The sequence below is a fragment of the Equus przewalskii genome, chromosome 11 (assembly GCF_037783145.1).
Source record: "Equus przewalskii isolate Varuska chromosome 11, EquPr2, whole genome shotgun sequence".
Lineage (NCBI taxonomy): Eukaryota > Metazoa > Chordata > Mammalia > Perissodactyla > Equidae > Equus > Equus przewalskii.
In genome coordinates, this window is record NC_091841.1 from 11,047,542 (window position 1) to 11,071,164 (window position 23,623).

Consider the following 23,623-nt stretch of genomic DNA (forward strand, 5'->3'; position numbering starts at 1 on the left):
CACCACGGGCAGGTGTGACTTTAGAGTTCTGGCCATACTCTCACAGAATCATGGAGCAATTTCTAAGAAAAGACATGACAAACACAGCTAACACTTAGTGACCATTTACTATATGTAGTAAGCATCAGATACTGTTCAAAGTGCTTGGCGTGTATTAATCAATTAAATTTTCATAACAATCCTATGAAATCTGCACTATTATGATTGTCATTTTATAGACAAGGAAACTAAGGTGTAGAGAGATTAAGCGACCCAGATCACACTGCTGGAAGGTGGCTGAGCAGGGATTTGAAGCAGAAGGGTGCAGCTCAAGAGTTCATGTGCTTAACCACCACAGGACAGCTGACAGAAAGTTACCATAGAACTACCTCTCCCTATGATTACCAAAAAGAGAAGGAAAAAAATCAGACCCAGAACTTTAAACTATAAAAAGTACAGGTAATCCCAATACCATTTAAACTGTTCCAGACAACGAAAAAGAAGAAAAACTTCCAAATTATATTCACAACACAAGCGTAACATCATTATCAAAACCCACAGATTTTATAAAAAAGAAAAAGATCTTATTTACAAATATCAATGAAAAAAACTTCTATTAGCAAGCCACATGGAAGGAATTAAAATTAAAGAATATACCATGAACCAGGTGGGGTTTATTCAAGGAATGTAAGGATGGGTTCAATATGACAGAATCTATTAACATAATGATGATATTATTAGATCAAAGGAGAGAGAAAAACATGATTATCTTCATAGATGGTGAAAGGCATGACTAAATTCAATAGCTATTCTTGATAAAAACTCTCAATAAAATAGGGATAGATGACTTCCTTAAAATGACAAACTAGTTGTAGTTTAACCCAAAAGCCAGCAATATGCTTACTGGGAAAAAGCGAGAAGTTTTCCCACTAGGGTCATGAAAAATACGAGGATGCCTGCTATGGTTTAACACTGTGCTGATGGTAGCAGCCAGTGCATTTAGACAAGAAAAAGGACTCACAGCTGTAAAACTTAGAATGGAGGAGGTACGATGATCACTGTTTACAGATCATATACCTGGAAAGCCCAGGAGATTTAACTGAGTAACAACTGTAATTAGAAAACAAATTCAATAAGATAGTTAGAGTTAAAAAATAAGCTTATAACAATAAACTTAAGAAATGTATAGGATCTATATGAAGAAAACTTTAAAACATTTCTAAGAACACAAGAGAGACTTGGAGTAACTGAAAATCATACTACGTTCTCACATAAGAAGATAGCATAAAGATACGGAATCTCCCTAAGTTAATTTATAAATTTAATGCTATTGCAATAATTATACTAACAGGATTTTTTCAAGAGGGTGAAGGGAAGAAGCAAGGTAGTTTTAATAGTTCATATAGAAAAAAAAAATGCTTGAGCAGGCAGGAAAATTTGGATTAAAAAAACAACAAGAAGAGACTAGTCCCACGAGATTCTAAAACACAAAGCCTCAAAACTTAAACCCATGTGCTACTCTCACATGAATAATCAGACAGATCACTGGGACAGGGTAGTCTAGAAATACATCTATATACACAGGAAATTAATAATAGCATGAAAGCGACACCCCACATCAACGGGGACAAATGGATTATTCTACAAATTGGTTGGGACAAATGAGTAGCCATAAGGGGGAAAGCTGGATCACACTCTGCTTATTTAGGACTAGGTTAAATTTCTAGTGAAACAAAGATTTAAAGGTAAAAAAACTAAAATATAAAAGCACTAACTGATCTTCCTAATGATGACACAAAATCTAGGAACCATAAAAGGAAAGCTGGGTAATTCTGACTACTTAAAATAAGTTCTATGACAAAAATAACCTTCAGCAAAAGTTAAAAGACAAACGACAGTTAGGAAACTCCTATTATAAGTGAATTTCTGATTTATAAAGAACGCCTGTCGAACTGATGAGGAAAAGACCAGCAACATCATAGACAAATATGTAAAGCACGTGGACTGGTCAAGAAAAGCCAACACATGTGGCTAAGAGGCACACAACCAGTTTGCAATGTGAGAAATACAAATCTAAAATACCTACATACTGTTTTTTACCTATCAGATTTGCAAATATCCAAAAATATGATAACAGATTCTTCAACAAAGAATTTAGGGAAAGAGGCACTCTCACAAATCGCAGGCGAGAGTAAAAATTGGCATAACCCCTACAGAAGGTGACTTAGCAGAATCTTCCGAAATCACAAATGCACACACTCTTTCTCCCTTCAATTCCACATCTAGGAATTTGTCCTTTTTTTTTTTTTTTTTTTTGAGGAAGATTAGCCCTGAGCTAACTGCTGCCAATCCTCCTCTTTTTGCTGAGGAAGACTGGCCCTGAGCTAACATCCATGCCCATCCTCCTCTACTTTATATGTGGGACGCCAACCACAGCATGGCTTTTGCCAAGCCGTGCCATGTCCGCACCCAGGATCCGAAATGGTGAACCCCGGGCCGCCAAGAAGTGAAACATACGAACTTAACCGCTGCGCCACTGGGCCAGCCCCTGGGAATTTATCCTATAGAGATACTTGCACATGTGAAAAATGATGGACTGCAGCTCCATTTGTATAGCAGAACACTGAAAACAACTGAAGAGTCCCTCAGCAGATGACTGGTTAAAAAACTGGAACCTAGAGATGCCATTTGGACAACGGGATACTAGGTAGTCATTAAAAAGAACAAGTAAACTCCATACACTGAAATGGAAAGATCACCAAGATATACTGTAAAGAACGCAAACTGCAGAAAGAAGAATATGTCTAACATGCTACCGTCTGGTGAAATGGAAGGTGGGAAACACACATTTGCATTTGCTTGTATCGACACACAACATCCTTGAGAAGATGTACAAGAAACTGCTGGCCATGGGGGCCTATGGGGATGAATGGTGGGAAGCTGGGAGCAGGACTGAGAAACTCTTTGCTGTTTACTTTTGTTTTGAGGAAGATTAGCCCTGAGCTAACTGCTGCCAATCCTCCTCTTTTTGCTGAGGAAGACTGGCCCTGAGCTAACATCCATACCCATCTTCCTCTACTTTATATGTGGGACGCCTACCACAGCATGGCGTGCCAAGCGGTGCTGTGTCTGCACCCAGGATCTGAACCGGTGAACCCCTGGCCGCCGAAGCGGAACGTGTGCACTTAACCACTGCACCACTGGGCTCGCCCCCCTTTTATATTTTTGAATGGTGAATGTATTTCAGGTTATAATAAAAGAAACAAAGTAAACAAAATTTTAAAACCCAAAATAAATGGAAATAAATTATGGCAAACAAGATCTGGGCCAGAAATCTAGAGACAAACAAGCAGACTTGGTATTCAATAAGGGAAAAGGTGGATTGCAGTTGATTCCCAGGAGAGTTAAAGAACAGATTATTGAACATGTGGTTTATTAGCACTTACAAAGAACAAAATGATTGCTACTGAGGTTTCACTAAGATTAGGACATGGAAAATTAATCTCATTTTCATGGTCTGATAAGGATACCAAGACTGGCATATTGGGCAATGCCACAGACAGAGAATATCTTGATTATTTTAAGGCATCTGAGAAACTTTTACAATAGCCTGTGGACAAGACAGGAAGATACGGGCTTCAGATGTGAACAAGGAAGCCCAAAAATCGACACAGAAGCGCCCACGGTAACATCCCACAAGGCTGGGTGCAGTGTCCGGACTGATTCACCACTTCTGCTAGTAATCCAAAGGAAGACAGAGAAAGCAAGCTTCTCAAATTAGGAGATGATGGAAGATTGAGAGAAAAGGACTGAACCAAAGTTCAAAAAGATGTTGAGAGGCAGGAACTAGGAAGCGCAACTGACACTATTAAGATAAAATTTAACAGGAACACATACAAACCTGCTTTGGTTTTTAAAAGATTCAAACTGCATAAGTAAGTACCAGACAGTAGAGTCTTGGTTTATTAACAATTATCAAGGAATTTGAAGTGACTGCAAGCTCAAAAGTGGCTTCAGAAAAAGCTGCTGAAATCTTCAGATGAACTAATACTGTCCAAACCACCAGTGCACTATGTACTGGACAGCTCTCATCTGGGGTTTTCTACTCTGTTCTGGCCCCCCAAAGTCAAAAGGGAAGATGAGCAGAACTCCCAAGGATTTGGAAACCAGATCAGCTAAAGGAATCTCAGGAAGTCTGGCCTGCAAAAGAAAGATTTAAAGGGAAATGGTGGTTCATCTTTAAATAGCTGGAGAACTGTCACTTAGAAAAGGCATCATTGAACTCACTCTACGGAGATTCAGAGGTAGAACCAGACCAATGGGAGGAAGCAACAACAAGGGAAATGGTGTCTGGGGAAAAGAACAAACATTTTAAAAGGAATTTCTCAGTGATGGATTAGACCATCTTGTCAGACAGTGAGACTTAGCATCTGAAGTTTTCAAGCGGAGGCTGAACCACTTCTCAGGAACATGTGAGAGTCCTTCATTAGATAGAAAGTAAAAGGAGATGTCTAAAATGTTGTGATTCCAACTGAACAAACGGGGCATGCGATCGCAGACTTCCCTAGAAGCTGGGCAAATGGACTGTCAGACAAACGTGTCTGTAAATCACACACCCACCCGCCACTCACTCATTCTCCTCAGATCTGGATTAACAAATGATCTGAACATTTTCTCTTTCCTCAGGGTCACAAGATCTAGCTGTCAGTCCTGCACTCCCTTCTTCTCTTCTCAGTTCCACCTGAAGCTTCAGGCTTAGGACAATGAACTACTAGTTGGTAAACTCCTCAGGGCAGGGACACCTTCACTTTTGCGTCCACCTGAGCATTGTTCCTAGCACTGCTCGCAGCTCAGGGTGGGTGCTCAATATACGTTCACTGAGCTGCTTAACTGGGAGTTGCAGACGCTGCGGAAATGGCACATGGCAATCAGCTGCTCAATGAGATGATAAAAAATCCAGTGCTACCTGGGTTTCGGAGTTCTGGTTCACCAGTAAGAGATAACCCTTTTACCAGGACCCTTAGTTCTATCTTGGCTTACCAGTACTGATTTCTGGGAGGTCAAACTTAGTGAAGTCCCACCACTGGAGCCGGTAGGTAGTATTAGCAATGTTACTGGCCACGGCAGACTGTCCATCACCAATCACCGCCCCTGCGGGGGAGAAGACAAAGAGAGCACATGATTGTATTTATCTACATGTTTCCACTGCAAACATAAAATAACACTGGGATTAGCAGGAGAGGGGGAAGAGGAAGAACCACAACTAAGGCTGAAGAAAGCAGACGAGTGCCATCTGTCAAGTCTCTATCTCAGAGAGAAAGCAGATATGTTTCTCAAGAACAATTTTACGTGGAGGAATAATCCCATTCACCAGCCCCTCCCATTATTACTTAACATTTAACTAGTGCCAACCACGTGGCAGGTACAGTATACATCCTGGCTGGTAGGCTCACAATCTAAAGAGACAGGAAGTTTCATAAAAATGTGTGTGTGTGGGGGGGTGAAAAATGGAAGGACACCATTAACAAAGAAAAGCCACACAGAAAAGCAGTTCATTCCATGGATGTCTTTGTAGGAAGCAGAGCTTTTTGGGAGAAAGCGTCTCCTCCTTTGTATATAACCTTCTTCCTAATAAAACATCTCAAAAGGAGGCTTCCTCCAGGGAAGAGGCAGCCAGCATACAGCTGATTGGATAGATGGAGACAGTAAAGAACAAATGAGGTAATATTTGTTAATTTCTTCTGGACCCCTGGCATGTAACACAGCAGAAATTTATGAGCCTAGCTTTTCAGCATTAGAATATTTTTATTAAGGCAATATTTTATAACCCCTTCACCCCACCCCGCCTCCTGAGAACTTCCTTGAATCCAGATTCATTTGTCATATCTCACAGTTTAAGATTCCCTGAGATACACACTTCTGTATGACATTTTTTCCTTGGTAACCAATTAAATAAAAAATGGATTTTTTTTAACAGGGTGACACTTTAATTTGCAGTTGTATTTCATTTACATGAACATGTCATTTCCTCCTCCTCCTTCCGAGGTGCATTTCATACACAACCACCCTTCTGATCAGACAGAGCCAAACCCTCTTGGGAGAATAGAACATTCTTATATGCTAGACAACCTAAATAGTATTTTCTGCTGCAAATCAACTCCTATTTTGAAAAATTGAACTTGCTAGCGCTTACTAGCCTTGGAACAATGGACAATTTTATATCTAGATTCTTCAGTATCATCATCTTTCTGTGATAATAAAATAAAGAGAAATACCACTCTAGATAAACTAATACCGCCAAAACAACGCATTCTTTAAAATCTTGCAGATTCAAAGACACAGACCCAAATAGTCATGATTTCCTTAAAGGCCTGAGAAAGACAGCATTTAGGGGTGCTGTCAATGAGCCCACTGACCTCAAACCCCTATTGAGGGCCCTGTAGCATATCACTCAAATGAGGTAAATATCTGCCCTTGCTTTTAAACCTTTATAGAAAATTCTGTAATAATTACATCTGACTTGGGAACTTTTGCTGAACTTCTGGGTCATGAGGAGCGTATGCTACCTATAGGACTTTCATAATAGGAATTTTCTTGAGTTTTCTAGGCCTCCTTGATAATGAAAATCATTTTTTAATTCTAAGGTCTACCACTTCTTGAAAGACCTATTCAGTTCCACTCTGACCCAGGCTCGATTCCACTGAGCTTATGAATTCTTCCCCTGGATTGCTTATCTAGATGGCTTGCATCTGTTTTTGACCACTAGCCTCTCTCAAATTACTTTAGTTTCTTATCATTTCCTCCAACTTTTAATAGAAAAGCACACAACCCCAAATGGAAGAAGGAAAGCTGATTTTTTCAGCATATGATGAATAAAATGCTAGTTGTTAAAAGAGGGTAGAAAATAAATTGAAGAAACAAACCCCATATTCTAGGAGCTTAAAATCTAGGGGCAAGGATGAGAACTACAAACAGGAAAACAGTTAAGGAAAATACCAGATGCTTTAAGAGTTGTGGATCTGCAACTGGGAACACAAGTGATTAAGACTCCAACCCACAGCTCCAGAAGCATCCTGTAGTGTCCATGCCCTGAGAAATGGCTTCTGGAGAACAGCTGTGCAATGAAACAAACAGGTATGGGTGCACTGTGCGGAAGAGATTGGAGGTGTCCTCTGTCAAGGGTGCCAGAGTGCTGAGGAGGAACGGAAGGTAGCAGCAGGGAGAGTCAATTTTCAGTGCCACGTAAACATAGATTAGGAAACGAAAGAAGCCAGCAACAGATTAGAGTATTGTCACCAGGTTCTCTTCTGCAAGAACTGTAGGGCAACTGAGCCTGTCTCTCGGAAACATCAGGAAGAGAAAGTATCACCCTATTAAAAAACCCCAACCATGTATTTAGTAGGCCTGTGGCCACTAACCTGAAGGTATAGGAAATGTGCCAGAATGAGCTAATGAACTGAGCTACAGAGTATTTACACAGGAGGCACTCAGCCTCAGAAATAAAATCCTGAGAGACTGCTGAGGGATTTCTGAAGCCTCCAGGTCTTCTCAGTATTAACAGAATGGAAAAAGCTGGACTCGGGGTTTCTCAAGCTCCACTATTGATATTTTGGGCCAGATAATTCTGTGTTTAGGAGGTAGGGTGGGTCTTGTGCATCGCAGAATGCTTATCAGCAGCATCCCTGGACTCCACCCAATAGACGCCAGTAGCACATCACCCCTCACCCAGTTGTGACAACCAAAAACGTCTTCAGACATTGCCAAATGGTCCCTGGAGATCAAAATTATCCCTGGGTAGGATACCCCAAGCTAGATAAATAGAGCCTACATTGTAACTCCAAGATAGGTGCTCCTAGAGAGCACCACTACTGGGACGCCCACTGCTGAAGGCACCCACACTGTTAGCGATACCGATTCTGGAAAGAAACTCATCAAAGGCACAGCATTAAACTCTGCTCCCTTCCAGCTTTCTATTTCCGCCATGGAAGACAGTCTGGCTTGAACCAGGACCTTATGGTTTGTTGTCTGTCTGTTTGTTTTTTGCATGGTTTCTGAGAATACAGGCTTCAGAATCAAGATGGACCCAATTTTGACACTTCTAGCTAATACCTACAATAGTGTGATTCTGTAAATTAATCTCTCTGAACCTCAGTTTCCTTATCTGTAAAAAGGGTATAATAATAATAATACCTACAACTTATAGGACTGTTGGGAGAACTTACTGAAACAACACATACAAAGTGGTGGTAAGCATTGTCTAATAAATTACCGCCACTAAAATTATTTTAATCGTTGATTCCAATCTCTGTATGCTTTTTTTCTACAGGGATAGCTCAGTAATCAACAGTTGATAGATACAGGTCCTTTTGTAAAAGACTGCCCCAAATAATGTGCCAGGGCCCAGAGAGAAGCACTTTATTTTAGATTAAGGTCAAATGTCTAGGCCCTAGATTCTTTAGCAAAACAGCCTCCGCCAAGACAGACCAAATTCTAGGCCACAAAACAAACTGTGACAAATTTAAAAGAACAGAAATCATACAAAGTATGGTGTCAGACCACAAGAGAATTAAACTAGAAATCAATAACAAAAAGATAACTGGAAAATCCCCAAATACTTGGAGATTAAGCAACATATTTCTAAATAACACATGGCTTGAAGAAGACATCTCAAGAGAAATTTAAAAATATTTTGAACTAAATGAAAATAGAACTTATTAAAATTTGTGGGATGCAGTAAAAGTAGTGCTAAGAGGGAAATTTACCACATTGAAAGCATATATTAGAAAAGAAGAAAGATCTAAAATCAATAATTGAAGCTTCCATCTCAGGAAACAAGAAGAGTAAATTAAATCCAGAGTAAGCAGAAGGTAAAAAACAAGAAAAATCATAGCACAAATCAATGAAACTGAAAACAGGAAATCAACAGAGAAAAAAAAAATCAAAGAAATCAAAAGCCGGTTCTTTGAAAAGATCAATAAAACTGGTAAACTTCTAGCCAGGCTAAATAAGAGAAAAAGAGAGATGACACCAATTATTTTTTTTTTTCTGCTTTTTCTCCCCAAATCCCCCCAGCACATATTTGTGTATTTTTTAGTTGTGGGTACTTCTAGTTACGGCATGTGGGATGCTGCCTCAGCATGGCCTAATGAGCAGTGCCATGTCCAATCCCAGGATCTGAACTGGCAAAAACCTGGGCCGCCGAAGCGGAGGGCGTGAAGTTAACTACTTGGCTACAGGGCCGGCTCTGACACCAATTATTAATATCAGAAATGAAAGAAGGGCCATCACTACTCATCCCATGGACACTAAAAGGATACTAAAAGACTACTATGAACAATGAAACACCCACAAATTTGATAAGCTAGACGAAATGGACCATTCCTTGAAAGACACAGTCTACCAAAACTTACCCAAGAAGAAACAGATAATCTGAATAGGCCTCTATCTATTAAGTTGAATCAATCATTAATAATCTCTCAAAACAGAAAGTACCAGGTAGGTTCACTGGTAAAGTCTACCAAACACCTAAGGAAGAAATTACACCAAACCTCTACAATCTCTTCCAGAAAACAGAAGTGGGACTATTTCCTAACTCATTCTATGAGGCCAGCATTACCCCAATACCAAAACTAGACAAAGACATTGAAGAAAAGAAAACTACATACTAATATCTCTTATGAACATAGAAGCAGAAATCCTCAACAAAACACTAGCAAATCAAATCTGATAATGTATTAAAAAAATTATATACTACAACCAAGTGGGATTTATCCCAGGTATGCAAAACTGGTTTGACATTTGAGAATAAATTAATATAACCCATCACACCAATAGGATAGAGAAGAAAAATCACATGATCTTATCAATAGATGCAGAAAAAGCATTTAACAAACTCCAACACCCACTGATGATAAAAACTATCAGCAAATTAGGAAGAGAGGGAACTTCCTAAACTTGATAAAGAATGTCTACAAAAAACCTATAGCTAACATCATAGTTAATGGTGAGAAACTATATGTTTTTCCCCTAAGACTGGGAACAAGCAAAGATGTCTCTTCTCATGACTCCTTTTCAATACTGTACTGGAAGTCCTAGCTAATGCAATAAGACAAGAAAAGTAAATAAGAGCTATATAGATTGAAGAGGAAGAAATAAAACTATCTTTGTTTGCAGATGACGTGATTGTCTATGCAGAAAATGCCAAAGAATCAAAAAAAAAAAAATTCTCCTGAAACTATTAAGCAATTATATCAAGGCTGCAGGATACAAGGTTAATCTACAAAAAAAGTCAATTGTGTTCCTATATATCAGCAATGAACGAATGAGTAACTGGAACTGGAATTAAAAATTAAAAATACATCACTTACCTTAGCACCAAAAAAATGAAACGCTTAGGTATAAATCTAACAAACTATGTACAAGATTTTCATGATGAAAACTACAAAACTCTGAAGAAAGAAATCACAAAAGATCTGAATAAATATTAAAGAGATATTCCATGTTCATGGATAGGAAGACTCCATTCTGTTAAGACGTCAATTCTTTCCAAACGGATCTATAGATTCAACGCAATCTCAATCAAAATCCCAGAACATTACTTTGTGAATATCAACAAACTGATTCTAAAGTTTATCTGGGAAGGCAAAAGATCCAGTACAGCCAACAAAATATGCAAGGAAAGAACAAAGTTGGAGGCCTGACACCACCCAACTTTGAGACTTACTATAAAGCTACAATAATCATGAGAGTGTGGCACTGGTGAAAGAACAAACAGATCAATGAAACAGAATAAATGAACCCACACAAATATAGTTAACTGATCTTTGACAAAGATTCAAAGGCAATTCAAGAGAAAGAATAGTCTTTTCAATAAATGGTGCTGAAACAACTGGACATCCACATGCAAAAAAATGAATCTAGACACCAATCTTACACTTCTCACAAAAATTAACTCAAATCGGATGACAGACGTAGAAGTAAAGCACAAAACTATAACACTCTTGGCCCAGCCCCAGTGGTGTAGTGGTTAAGTTTGGCGTGCTCTGCTTCAGCGGCCTGGCTTCGGTTCCTGGGTGCGAACCTACAGCACTCGTCTGTCAGTGGCCATACTGTGGTGGCAGCTGACATAGAAAAAGAGGCAGACTGGCAAGAGATGCTAGCTCAAGGCAAATCTTCCTCAGCAAAAAGAACCCAATGAGAAACCACTACACACTTATCAGAATGACTAAAATCCAGAACACTGATAACACCAAATGCTGAAGAGGACGTGAAACAACAGGAACTCTCATTCCTTGCTGGTGCGAATGCAAAATGGTACAGCCACTTTGGAAGACAGTTTGGCAGATTTCTTGCAAAACTAAACATACTCTTACCATATCCAGCAATCAAGCTCCTTGGTATTTACCTAAAGGAGCTGAAAATATATGTCCACATAAAAACCTACACGCAGATGTTTATAAAAGCTTTATTCATAACCGCCAAAACTTGGAAACAACCAAGATGTCTTTCATAGGAAAATGGACAAATAAACTGCGGTACAGCTATACAATGAAATATTATTCAGCTCTAAAAAATAAATGAGCTATCAAGCCATGAAAAGACCTGGAGGAAATTTAAATGCATATTACTTAGTGAAAGAAGCAAAAAGCTATACACCGTATGATTCCAACTATACATCATTCTGGAAAAGGTAAAACTATGGACACAGTAAAAAGATCAGTGGCTGCCAGGGATTTGAGGGGAGGGAGGGATGTATGGATGGAGCACAAGGAGATTTTTGGGGCAGTGAAACTACTTTGTATGACACTATAATGGAGGACACACGTCATCAAATATTTGCCAAAACCCATAGAACTTACAATATCAAGAGTGAACCCTAATGTAAACTATGGACTTGGAGTGATAATGATGTGTCAGTGTTGGTTCATGGATTATGACAAATGTACCACTCTGGTTCAGGATGCTGATGGTGTGGGAAGCTATGGGTGTGGGGGTGGGTTGGGGATGTTGGCGGGGAGAAGTAGATGGGAACTCTGTACTTTCCACTCAATTTTTCTGTAAACCTAAGACTGCTCTAAAAAAAAAAGTCTATTAATTTACAAAAAATTTAAAAAAGAGCCCAAGACTCTCCTTCATGTTCTAGGAGACAGTGGAAACAGCAGCTGTCCATAGTGACACTGTTAGTCATGGCAGTTCACTTTCTATCACACAACCAGAGTTCCTCCCCTGGAGCCTCAGGGCAAAAGAGTAAACACAGATTATACTGATGAGAAACAAAAACAAGGGGGAAAAGAAACTTAAATCCAGTGGTCCTGGCCAATCATTAGAACAACGGCAAAAACCAAGCTGCCAAGTCTCATTCTCCGAGTCAGGTCTTCAACTTGTAGGCCAGAAGCCCGGTAGCGTGTCTAGGGATAAACCTTAACAGTCCTGAGGGTCACATGGTAGGTGAGCTCTACTAAGCCTGATAGCCTGCAAGCACCTCTCTGCCTCTGCTTCTCTCAGATTCTTCTCTTCCATTGCTTGAAAAGGAGAATTAGGAACCTTTTTTCCAAAATAGCTTTTTAGCCTCTCCCCAAGATCTGTTCTAGGAGCAGAGAAATGAAGAGTATGATTCAACAGTACAGTGAAAATATGGAACAATGGGAATCATTAGCAAATCTATCAGAAAAGCTAATTTGGGAGGGTAAAAAAGGGCAAGTTACAAAGAAGGAAAAGATTAAATTATATTTCAGTCCCATAAACTTGTTCCATTTGAGTCTGCCTAATTCAGAATGGCCATCTGACTGTGCTGCTGGAAAGACAGAATAAGAATGGCACTGGGGGTGCAAACACCCGTCAGCCTGGAAACACAATTACTATCCTTCTGGTTGGTTGTGAGACCAAGCCAAGAACCAGCCTGCTAACTGGGCAGCAGAACTGAGACTAGAAACCCCAGGGCAGGTGCAAGTGAACAGCTCATCAACTTCTCAACATTCTTCATAAGGCCGGTCACGAGCCCACAAACGTATGATTCCATTGACACGAAATGTCTAGAAACAGGCAAAGCCATAGAGACAAAAGGTAGACTAGTGGCTGCCCAGGGCTGGAGCGGGGCAGGGGAAGTGAAGGGGGAAGGGGGAAGTGACTGCTAATGGGTATGGGGTTTCTCAAAAGGTGATAAAAATGCTCTGAAATATAGTTGTGGCAATGGTTGCACAACTGTGAAAATTAGTAAAAACCACTGAATTGTATACTTTAAATAGGTGCACTATATTGTATGTGAATTGTATCTCAAAAAAGGGTATTATTAAAAAACACTATTCAATTTCGGACACTATAACTCCTCAGATGAGGGAAACAATAGAAAGAACAAACAAATGGGACTTCATCAGACTAAAGAGCTTCTTCAAGGCAAGGGAAAACAGGATTGAAACAAAAAAACAGCCCACTAATTGGGAAAAAATATTTACAAGCTACTTATCCGACAAAGGATTAATCTCCATAATATACAAAGAACTCACACAGCTTAACAACAAAAAAAAAACAACCCGATCAAAAAATGGGCAGAGGACATGAACAGACATTTCTCCAAAGAAGATGTAAGGATGGCCAATAGACACATGAAAAGATGCTCATCATCACTAATCATCAGGGAAATGCAAATCAAAACTACACTAAGATATCACCTTACACCCGTTAGATTGGCAAAAATATCCAAAACCAAGAGTGACAAATGTTGGAGAGGTTGTGGAGAAAAAGGAACCCTCATACACTGTTGGTGGGAATGCAAACTAGTGCAGCCACTATGGAAAACAGTATGGAGATTCCTCAAAAAGTTAGAAATAGAAATACCCTATGACCCAGCCATCCCACTACTGGGTATCTATCCTAAGAACCTGAAATCAGCAATCCCAAGAGTCCCATGCACCCCTATGTTCATCGCAGCATTATTTACAATAGCCAAGACGTGGAACCAACCTAAATGCCCAGAAACCCATGACTGGATAAAGAAGATATGGTATATATACACAATGGAATACTACTCAGCCATAAAAAAGGACCAAATTGTTCCATTCGCATCAACATGGATGGACCTTGAGGGTATTATGTTAAGTGAAATAAGCCAGATAGAGAAAGACGAACTCTATATGACTCCACTTATAGCTGGAAGTTAACATATAGACAAGGAGAACCGATCGGTGGCTACCAGGGAAAAGGAGGGGTCGGGGGAGGGCACAAAGGGTGAAGTGGTGTACCCACAACATTACTAACAATAATGTACAACTGAAATCTCACAAAGTTGTAATCTATCATAATCTTAATTAAAAAAACACTATTCAATATACATTTTGGTCAATTTGTGAAGTAAAAGACGGCAATTCCATTTTTGGTATCCCTTTGCATTTCTTTAATAATTTAGAGTATTGGTGAACATCTTTTTATTGGTTTATTGGCCACTGTGTTTTTTTAGTGTGCACTGCCTACCCACATCTTATGTGGACTTTTATGTTTGGTTAAGTTTTTTCTTACAGATTGTCTGAGCCCTTTGTAAATTAATAAATTGATTTCTGTCTACGAAAAATAATTCCTAGAGCAATACAACACAGGATTATTTAGACATAAAAAGCATTCTAAGTATATATTGAATGGCATCCTAGGAAAAACATTTATTCTTCTTTCCAGAAAGCTTCATTCAAATGCAGTCTTTAAATCTGTTCTAAGAAGGGGGTATAATTAAGCACTTTCTCACCTTATCACCATTTGAAAAATCTCATCTAAGATCACAGTCAATTATTCTATTGCCTGAGGACCTGGAAAGAGTCCCTGATGGCAGATAACAAGACTTCCTTTAAGGGGAGACGGTTCTCTTGGTTCCCATTTGTGGTTTTGACATTGAGGAAGATGACCAAACTATATATAATTTCTTTGTTGAAAAGTAACAGCTTTATTGAGACATAATAATTCATATGCCATACAATTCACCTACTTAAAGTATAGAAGTCAAGAGCTTTTAGTATAGTCACACAGTTGTGCAACCATTATCAAAATCAATTTTACAACAACCATCACTACTATCTAATTTCAGGATATTTTCATCACCCCTTCCCCCTCAAAATACCTTACCCATTAGCAGTCATCCCCTCCACTCTGGCCCACTCAGTCCCTAGGCCCAGGCAACTGCTAATCTATTTTTCATCTCTATCTTTGCCTCTGCTGGACATTTCACATAAATGGAATCATACAGTAGATGGTTGTTTGTGTTTGCCTTCTTCCATTTAACATAATGTTTTCAAAGTTCATCCATGTTGTAGCATGTATCAGTGTTTCATTCCTTTTTATGGCTGAATAATATTCCACTGTATGTTTATAACTGAACTACAGGTTCACGTGAGAATAAGATAATAGCTTTTATTTATAGAAAATACACTGCATGGAACCCAGCAGTCATAAAAATGTCTGAGGGATACAGAATTATTTCCCTTGGAAGGAAAGAGTAAATTTTCAAAGATCAGTTCTGAGTATATTACCTATAGCTGAAACCAAGTCTTCACTTTTTCCTGAAGCTAAAATAAAAGATAAGAGGAGTATTAGGGGACATCATTTTCTATAAAAACACAAAAATAAAACCCCATACAGGTATCATGTGGGTGACTATAATTCTGACATAGGAAATGTTCTGAGTAAGCTGTGTGGTTTGTCTATCAAATTTAAGCTGTTTAGGGGCCGGCCCCATGGCTGAGTGGTTAAGTTCACGCGCTCCGCTTCAGCAGCCCAGGGTTTCGCTGGTTTGGATCCTGGGCGCGGACAGGGCACCGCTCATCAGGCCATGCCACAACTAGAAGGACCCACAACTGAAAATATGCAACTATGTATCGAGGGGCTTTGGGGAGAAAAAGGAAAAAAAAAATTTAGGCTGTTTAATAACTGCTCTAACTGGTCACAAACTGATATCGAGATCAACCATGATGCAATAGAAGTTGAAACATTTAACATAAAGGGTAAATATTTTGTAGATACAGATGTCCATAACTATACATGCTCTTAGCGGGAACTGGGTCCCTAAATCAACATAAATCCATTGTCCAATAAACTCCTAAACCCCCCAGAACTCTTTGTCATAAGAATAAGCATTAGTCCACATACAAATCATCACAGACATTGCTGAGGTCAAAGGCACTGGATGAAGCCAACAAAACAACACGACAGTCAGAGAACTCAACACGGAAATTAGTAAGGCCTCACAGACAGACAATGTGCAAGGAAGGGAAAAGAAACAGCTAAGAAATCATCTATGTATCACAACTTCATCAAAAATTTTCCCAAAACAATTCAAACCAGAATTATGCGGCCACAGCAGAGAAAGCACCATAACAGGCCAAGAGGAGGAAGAGAAATGGATGTGACGTTCATTAAGGCCAGAGCAGTGGATCAAGCCTTCCTATCCGGAGCAAGCAGTACAAAGAATCTGGTATCAGCTTTTTAAAAAATTGTGGCAAAAAGCACATAACATAAAACTGACCATCTTAACCATTTTTAAGTGTACAGTCAGTAGTGTTAAATACATTCACAATGTTGTGAAAGAGATCTCCAGAACTTTGTTTTGTAAATATGAAACTATATTCATTAAACAGCTCCCTTTTTCCCCCCTCCCCCCAGCTCCTGGTAACTACAAACCTACTTTGTTTCTATAAATTTGATGACTTTAGATATCTCATATAAGTGGAAACAGGCAGTATTGGTATTAGTTTTTAACACGCCTCGAAAGAAGAGATACTCAACTACATAGCACGCACACAGTCATTCACAGATATGGTGTGCAATCAGTCATATTCAAATCTACAGGAAAGTAGTTAGGTCTGATGGGAGAATGTAATCTCCAGGCCCAATATGACCATTTTCCTTTAAAAAGCCATTCAAAGAGGTCGGAGCGTGCATAGGGCTCATGCTCTTAGACCTATGAGCTTCAGAAAGCCCACAGGTGGTGAGGCCGCCAAGGACTGCTTTGCTCCCTAATGCAGGGACCACCAATGATTTAATCACTGGTCTTGAACATACCAGTGTCATCCAGAGCTCAGCAATGTATTACCACCCTAAAGCAAGGGAAGTAAGCTGCTCTTCGCTGGGTCCTCACTCCTTGCTCCCATCACATTAACACCTAGGATTAATCTTGACTGTTGACAGGGGGACTTGCACCTCCTAGCTCTCTGAAGTCAAGCTAAGATGCTCCTGTGCAAGTAGATGAAGCAGCTGAGGCCGTTTTCATCACCGTTCTGTAGACCTGTCCTTTTTTGATATATATGCCCCAATGAAGCAATTATCTACACTTACACTAATGATGTAATTGGGACAAGTAATTATGAGAGCAGAACATCCATTTTCAAAGAAATGAATATCATTACCTTTCTTCCACCCACAAACATTATTTAAGACAAAAACAAATAAGCTTACAAGAACACATGCTACTGAAAGATTATTAGGAACAGCATTTCAAAACCTACAGCTTTCAGGAGAAACGGAGGGAAACAAAACCCAGCAACCCCAAAACAAAAACAAAACACCTAGCCTTCACTCCCACCAGGCAGGGATTTCCTCAAAGCCTCTACCTCTGACAGAAGACATGCAGGTGGATAAGAGTACTAAGAATTACTCTACCTCCACTTCCACAGCCCCCACAACTTGGCATTTCCTATATTCAGGTCCCAGCAACCCCTGTTGTTGGGAGGACACTGGCTTAGGCAGGTCCCTGAATGAAACCAGGAAAGAAGTCGAGAACGCTGTCATCCTCTCATTGTTGCACAACGGAGTTGCTTAAGGGGGGTGCCTTAGCAGCAAAAAGATGGGCAGAGGGGGGGAAGGCAGGCACAAGGATTGAGGGAGAAAGAAGTGAGAAAGATCAAGAGAGTGACTGACTGACTCAAGCAATGAACAGCTCTCTCCAACCACTTGTCTTAAATTGCTGAGACTCCTGCAGCTTTTATCGTTTGGTGGAAGCACAAGAGTGGAATTGGACCAGAGGGTCTTGGGCTTGTCAGCAGCAGGAGGGAAACGACCTTTACTGCTGCAAAGAGGATGCAGATTTCAAAAGCCTAAAATCTGCAATGAAGGGAAATGGAAATATGCTGAACGTGGGTTTGACTGGCAGCTTTCCTCATCTGTCGATCACAGGGTAATAAACACTGGGAGATGGCAGAAATGAAGATAAATGCTTTCAGCAGCACCATTCCCACCCTCCCCTCCTCTTCCGCCCCCACTCAGCACATGACAAGAGAGTTAAAGCAAGAAAATAAATCAGCTTCTTAACCAACTCTTTTGTTAAAACTTTCCTTACAGGCCACCTACACGTGAATTATTGCTCCATGAGCCTACATTCTCATTGGGGGGCCCAGTGTGTAAGGGGTGAAAAGCTCCTGTCAAATCACACCTGTACATTTCAGGGTACCGCATTACCGGCTGAGTCAGTTAGGGCCAATATGTAAGAAAGAGGCCAGGCCTGCTCCCAGAGGGGAAGCTACAGAACTCGCCCAGCCTGCGAAACGCTGTAATTCAAAGCCTGCCTCACTCAGTCTAGAGGAGACCTTGGAGCTCCGAGGACAGCACGGTGCATTTCACTGCAATCACTGTCCACTGCTATTTACCCAGGGACAGCAAGGCTAAGTTAGCTCTGAGGGCCAACCAAGAAGCCTTTAGACTTGGAGGTCAAAGATGATGTCATATCAGAAAGTGGACTACGAAATACAATACTCAGTCTTGACTACCATCTTCACATTCACTTCGGAAGGAAGGAAACATTAATAAGGCGGACGATCTTATGGATTTCCCACATGTAGGTAGAAGGGAACTATCACGTATTTTAGGACTTGCGACGTTGAGATAAAGCATCCAGCCGACCTGGTTTTTGTAAAGGGACTAGGGTTTTTTGAGTAAGGTCAAAAGTTGAGCAATTCCTAATGCATGGGGTGGCAGTTGCTTATAAGAAGATGGTTGGAAATTTTACAAAAACTACATTCTGATTCCGCTAAAAGTGAGCCTGACAAAAATCTTAGCAATTAGATCCTTCGGGACATTCAGAAAGACATTCTGCCCTACTGGTCCAGCCAGGCTGTTTTGCTCTAGATCCTGGGGTGAAAAAAAAAGATTCCAGACCTTTGTTCTAAAGTGCAGGCATCAAGTAGTAGAAAGCATGGAGCAAAAATAAGTGGAAGAGAGCTTGGTGAATGGGTCTGTTTCAAACCACAAACTGTTCAGAAACTTGAGTAGTCCCCAGAGCCATGCATATGCTCTGGGACCCTAGGAGAACAACCCTTGTCGCATAAAGATAGCTAATTTGAAATAGTTTCTAATTAAAATCCACTGTTCAAAAAAAAGACAAAATTGGCCCATTCACAACAACGTGGATGGACCTCGAGGGTATTATGTTAAGCGAAATAAGCCAGTCAAAGAAAGACGAACTCTATATGACTCCACTCATAGGTGGAAGTTAGTATATTGATAAGGAGATCAGATCGGTGGTTACCAGGGAAAAGGGGGGGTGGGGGGAGGGCACAAAGGGGGAAGTGGTGTACCCACAACATGACTAACAAAAATGTACAACTGAAATCTCACAAGGTTGTAATCTATCATAACATTAAAAAAAAAAAAATCCACTGTTCAGACAGTAATACCAGACGCAAAGTGGAAAAGCACGAGTAACGAGCCCTATATTGAGACACCGACAAAAGGCTGCACCTGGAAGCTAGACAACACTCCAGATCAACCTTTCTAGTCTTTAAACCTAAATAAAATCTCATCTCCTCTTGGGAGCTTTTCTGAATTAGAGAGAAGTCCCCGCCTACACAGTATTAGCTATTTTCCTAACACAAAACACTTGCTATCTCTTAGGTTACCTGCTATAAGTACCTAACGTTTGCTGAGTTCAAGTGTTTGTATCTCTGGGGACACTGAGCCATCAATTCTCAGTTGGTACTGCATGGCCTCTTTCCTTCTTCTTTAAGATAGTGAACTCCTTGAGAGAAGGGGTCAGCTTTTCACCCACACTTTAAATACTATACAGTCATGGGACTTAGAATATTGCCATTCATACAGTCACTGTGAAATATAAAGGGTGAGGAGCGCTGATGGGAGCTGCAAGGAGTGTCACTGAAAGCCTTATAAACTGTTCCTTCGAGAAGATGGGTCCTAGACCGTCTTTACTACCCACATCTATTAGAGGGACAGGCTGAATTATAAAGAACTAAATGAAATGTTAAGAGAATTTTCAGTCTGGTATATACATCCAGGAATGGGACTAAGCAACCATAGTTTGTAAAAGGAACTTGCCTTTAATTATAAATAAACCTAAATATCTATCAAGAAGAAAATAGTTAAACTATGGTCAATCACACTGTGGAACACCATGCAGCCATTAAAAATAATAAGGTAGATCTATGCACACTGATGCAGAAAGATGCCCTTGATACATTGTTCTGTACGATCCTATCTCCATTATAAAACAAATGAAGAAAACTATATAGGTGTGCAAATATACATATATGTTTGATTATGCAAAGGAAAAAATTTGTAAAGATACAAGCCAAACTAATAAACCTTCGGAGAATGGAATTGGAGATAAGAGTGGTGAGGTGAGAAACTTCTTACAGTACATATTTTGATATTACCTGAATTATTTACAATGAACCTGTATTTCTTTTTACAAAATTTAGAAAGAAGGGCAGGAAGAGTGAGAAGTTAACCTTTGTAAGGAACTATAAAAAATTTATACATTTTACTATTTAATATCCCCTATATTCAACATATATATTTATTTGTTCCATGAAACTAACTAGTTGAAGGACTTGAGAAAAACTCCTTGGTCCTGGGTTTGCAAAAAAATTCACAAACCTCAAGTTTTCCACTTTCACCAAGTGCCAGTCAGAATGGTACCCTGAGATGTCCTTCATATAGCTAAGAAGTAAGAGGGTTATGTCTTTGGTAGACAATAAATCTGTGCTATGCGACTAAAAAGGAGCCAGAACAATTGCATCTCTGGGTAAATATCTTGGAGAAAACGCTCCACATGTACACAAGGAGATATGCCAAGAAAGCTCAAGGCACATTGTAATAGTAAAAGTCTATAGAGTTTAATGCTCAATAAGGGAACAGATAATAACATGTGTATAAATGACTATTAGAATACTACACAACAGGGGGCCGGCCCCATGGCCGAGCGGTTGGGTTCATGCGCTCTGCTATGGCGGCCCAGGGCTTCGCCAGTTTGGATCCTGGGCACAGACATGGCACTGCTTGTCAAGCCATGCTAGGTGGCGTCCCACATGCCACAACTAGAAGGACCCACAACTAAAAGTACACAACTATGTACCAGGGGACTTTGGGGAGAAAAAGAAAAACTAAAATCTTAAAAAAAAAAAAAAAATACTACACAACAAATAAAAGGAACAAACCAAAGCAAACTATGTCAATGTAGATTGATAAAAAACAAAATATTGAATTTTAAAAGTTGTAAAATGATACATATGGTATGATACCATTTATATAAACACAATTCTTAAAACACACAATGATATTTTACTAATATATTAAGTTATAAAAGATGGACTGCGATTATATAAACCAAATTCATGACAGGGGTTGCCTCTATGTAGAGTGGGAAATATAATTAAGGAGGTCAAAGGGAACTTCAACTTTATCTGAAATGATTTTATTTTTAAAAATGAGGCAAATAGCGGGGGCTGGCCCCGTGGCCGAGTGGTTAAGTTCGCGGGCTCCGCTGCAGGCAGCCCAGTGTTTTGTTGGTTCGAATCCTGGGCGCGGACATGGCACTGCTCATCAGACCACGCTGAGGCAGCGTCCCACATGCCACAACTAGAAGGACCCACAACGAAGAAAATACAACTATGTACCAGGGGGCTTTGGGGAGAAAAAGGAAAAAATAAAATCTTTAAAAAGTGTGTGCACCACCATGCTCACTGGTTTACAGACAGCCCTGAAGCATGGTGGCAGGTCCAGTATTTTCTGAGAAGTGCATATAAGCATCTCTGCCAGAAAGGAAGAGACTAAAACGTATCTTAATCTCCTTTTGCTTTCTCTTGTGAAATATCTCTTCTGAAAACTAGAATTTTGCCGCAGGCCTTTCTCAGAAATTTATCTACCCTGACATTAAAAATAAACCTTTCTTGTCTTCAAGGTAAGATATCATAAGGCATCAAGATGGCATCTAAGAGAAAAGCTTGGGGCTGGACATCTGTTTGTACATTTCGTCTGTGCAGACAGACTGTTCCTAGCGTGAACCCAGGAAGCCTGTGGCCTTAGAGTCTCCGCTTTTGTGGGGCACAAAGTTTGTGTGACCATATGCCAGTCATAGCTGCCTGCTGGATCATTTCACCAGAGCACAGCTCAGTAATAAACACTTCCTACAATCCCCCGATTCCCTATCCCTGTTCAAGGACTCTCTCAATTCCTTTCTGCAATAAGTCTTTTCTGATCTCACTAACCTGGGATGATCTTCTCTTTGGAAGCCCCATAGCATTTTGTTTCTCTCTCATTCTGTCATATTCCTTCTGCTCTAGCTCCCGCCCTCCTGTCCAGGCAGGACTCTCTACCATTATTTACTCCACTTGAGGACAGGTATAAAATTCAGTTCACCAGAGGTTCAACTCAAAACCTACAAGCGAAGTACATCTGCCCTGTTTCCACTCATCACTCTCCCTGAACCCGAATCCGCACAGTACAGTATAAAGAGCTGCTTTTGATGGGAAGGACACGCACAGTTTTCTCAGCTTTAGATGAACTATCTTGACGCCCTACCACAGGAGGTATGCAGTAACTCCATATTAAATACAGAAACAAAGGGTCACTTGAACACGTGTGACTCTTACCACTAGACTGCTAGCCCCTTAGGAGCAAGGACCAACTTCAGTCCCTCTAAGAGACTTCAGCACCGCTCAGTCGTTGTACCCTAAAGAGCACCTCGCACAAAGCACATAGTTGCAACCCACTTTATCAACTTGGAGCCAAAGTACCTTTGGTTTTGAGAAATATCCATTCAACCAGCAGAGGGACACTTCCAGAATTCCTAAAACCCCGTTTGATTTCTGAAACTCTAGGAAAGCACACAACCTCTGGAAATCTACCCAGTACAGTACTCAGGGCACCAAAAAATGGATGGTTACGTGCAGGGGAAACACTCCAAAAATTTACTTCCTTTATAACTGCAGCCAAAACAAAGCAAGGGTGGGCAGGTTTCTGACTGCAAGTTGGTATAATGTTAAAAAGTTCCTCCCTCTGGCCTCTGGAGGATCCAAGCTGGGAGGAGGCCACCCCCTTTGTCTGCCTCTGCAAGGCTCTTGCCTTGAGGCCAACAGGATTAGCACAGCCATTTCATGCTCTGAAAAGTCAGAAAAGGAGAGATGGGGAGCTTTTCACTCGAGGAACTGCCTAGTAGTCAGAGACAGTTCTGTTTCTGTTCAAAAGATAAGCGGGGATGCTGAGGTTAAAAAGCAAAATTTCCAACAATGCTTAATGAAAGGTTTGGAGACAATGTACAGAATTAGGCAATGGGATAAACTCCAAGAGAGGAGCAGGTGCCAGAGCCAAAATGCAGCAGAGAATCAGCACTAGATGTTTTCATGCATTCAAAAATTTCCATGTATTTAAAATGTCATCAGGA

The 23,623-nt window shown here is 40.2% G+C and overlaps 1 protein-coding gene across 32 annotated transcripts in view; it reads right to left on the reverse strand.

Annotated features, from left to right (window-relative positions):
• AMBRA1 (autophagy and beclin 1 regulator 1) overlaps positions 1 to 23,623 on the reverse strand; it is a 157,877-nt gene that overhangs the window by 35,949 nt on the left and 98,305 nt on the right. For all 32 annotated transcript variants that reach the window (XR_011524094.1, XR_011524096.1, XR_011524095.1 and 29 more), the window contains one exon: positions 5,020 to 5,130. Coding sequence is in view for 28 of the 32 variants with exons in the window: in XM_070564988.1 (XP_070421089.1) it covers positions 5,020 to 5,130 (111 nt within the window). In the remaining 4 variants the exon portion in view is untranslated. The remainder of the gene's footprint in view (positions 1 to 5,019; positions 5,131 to 23,623) is intronic.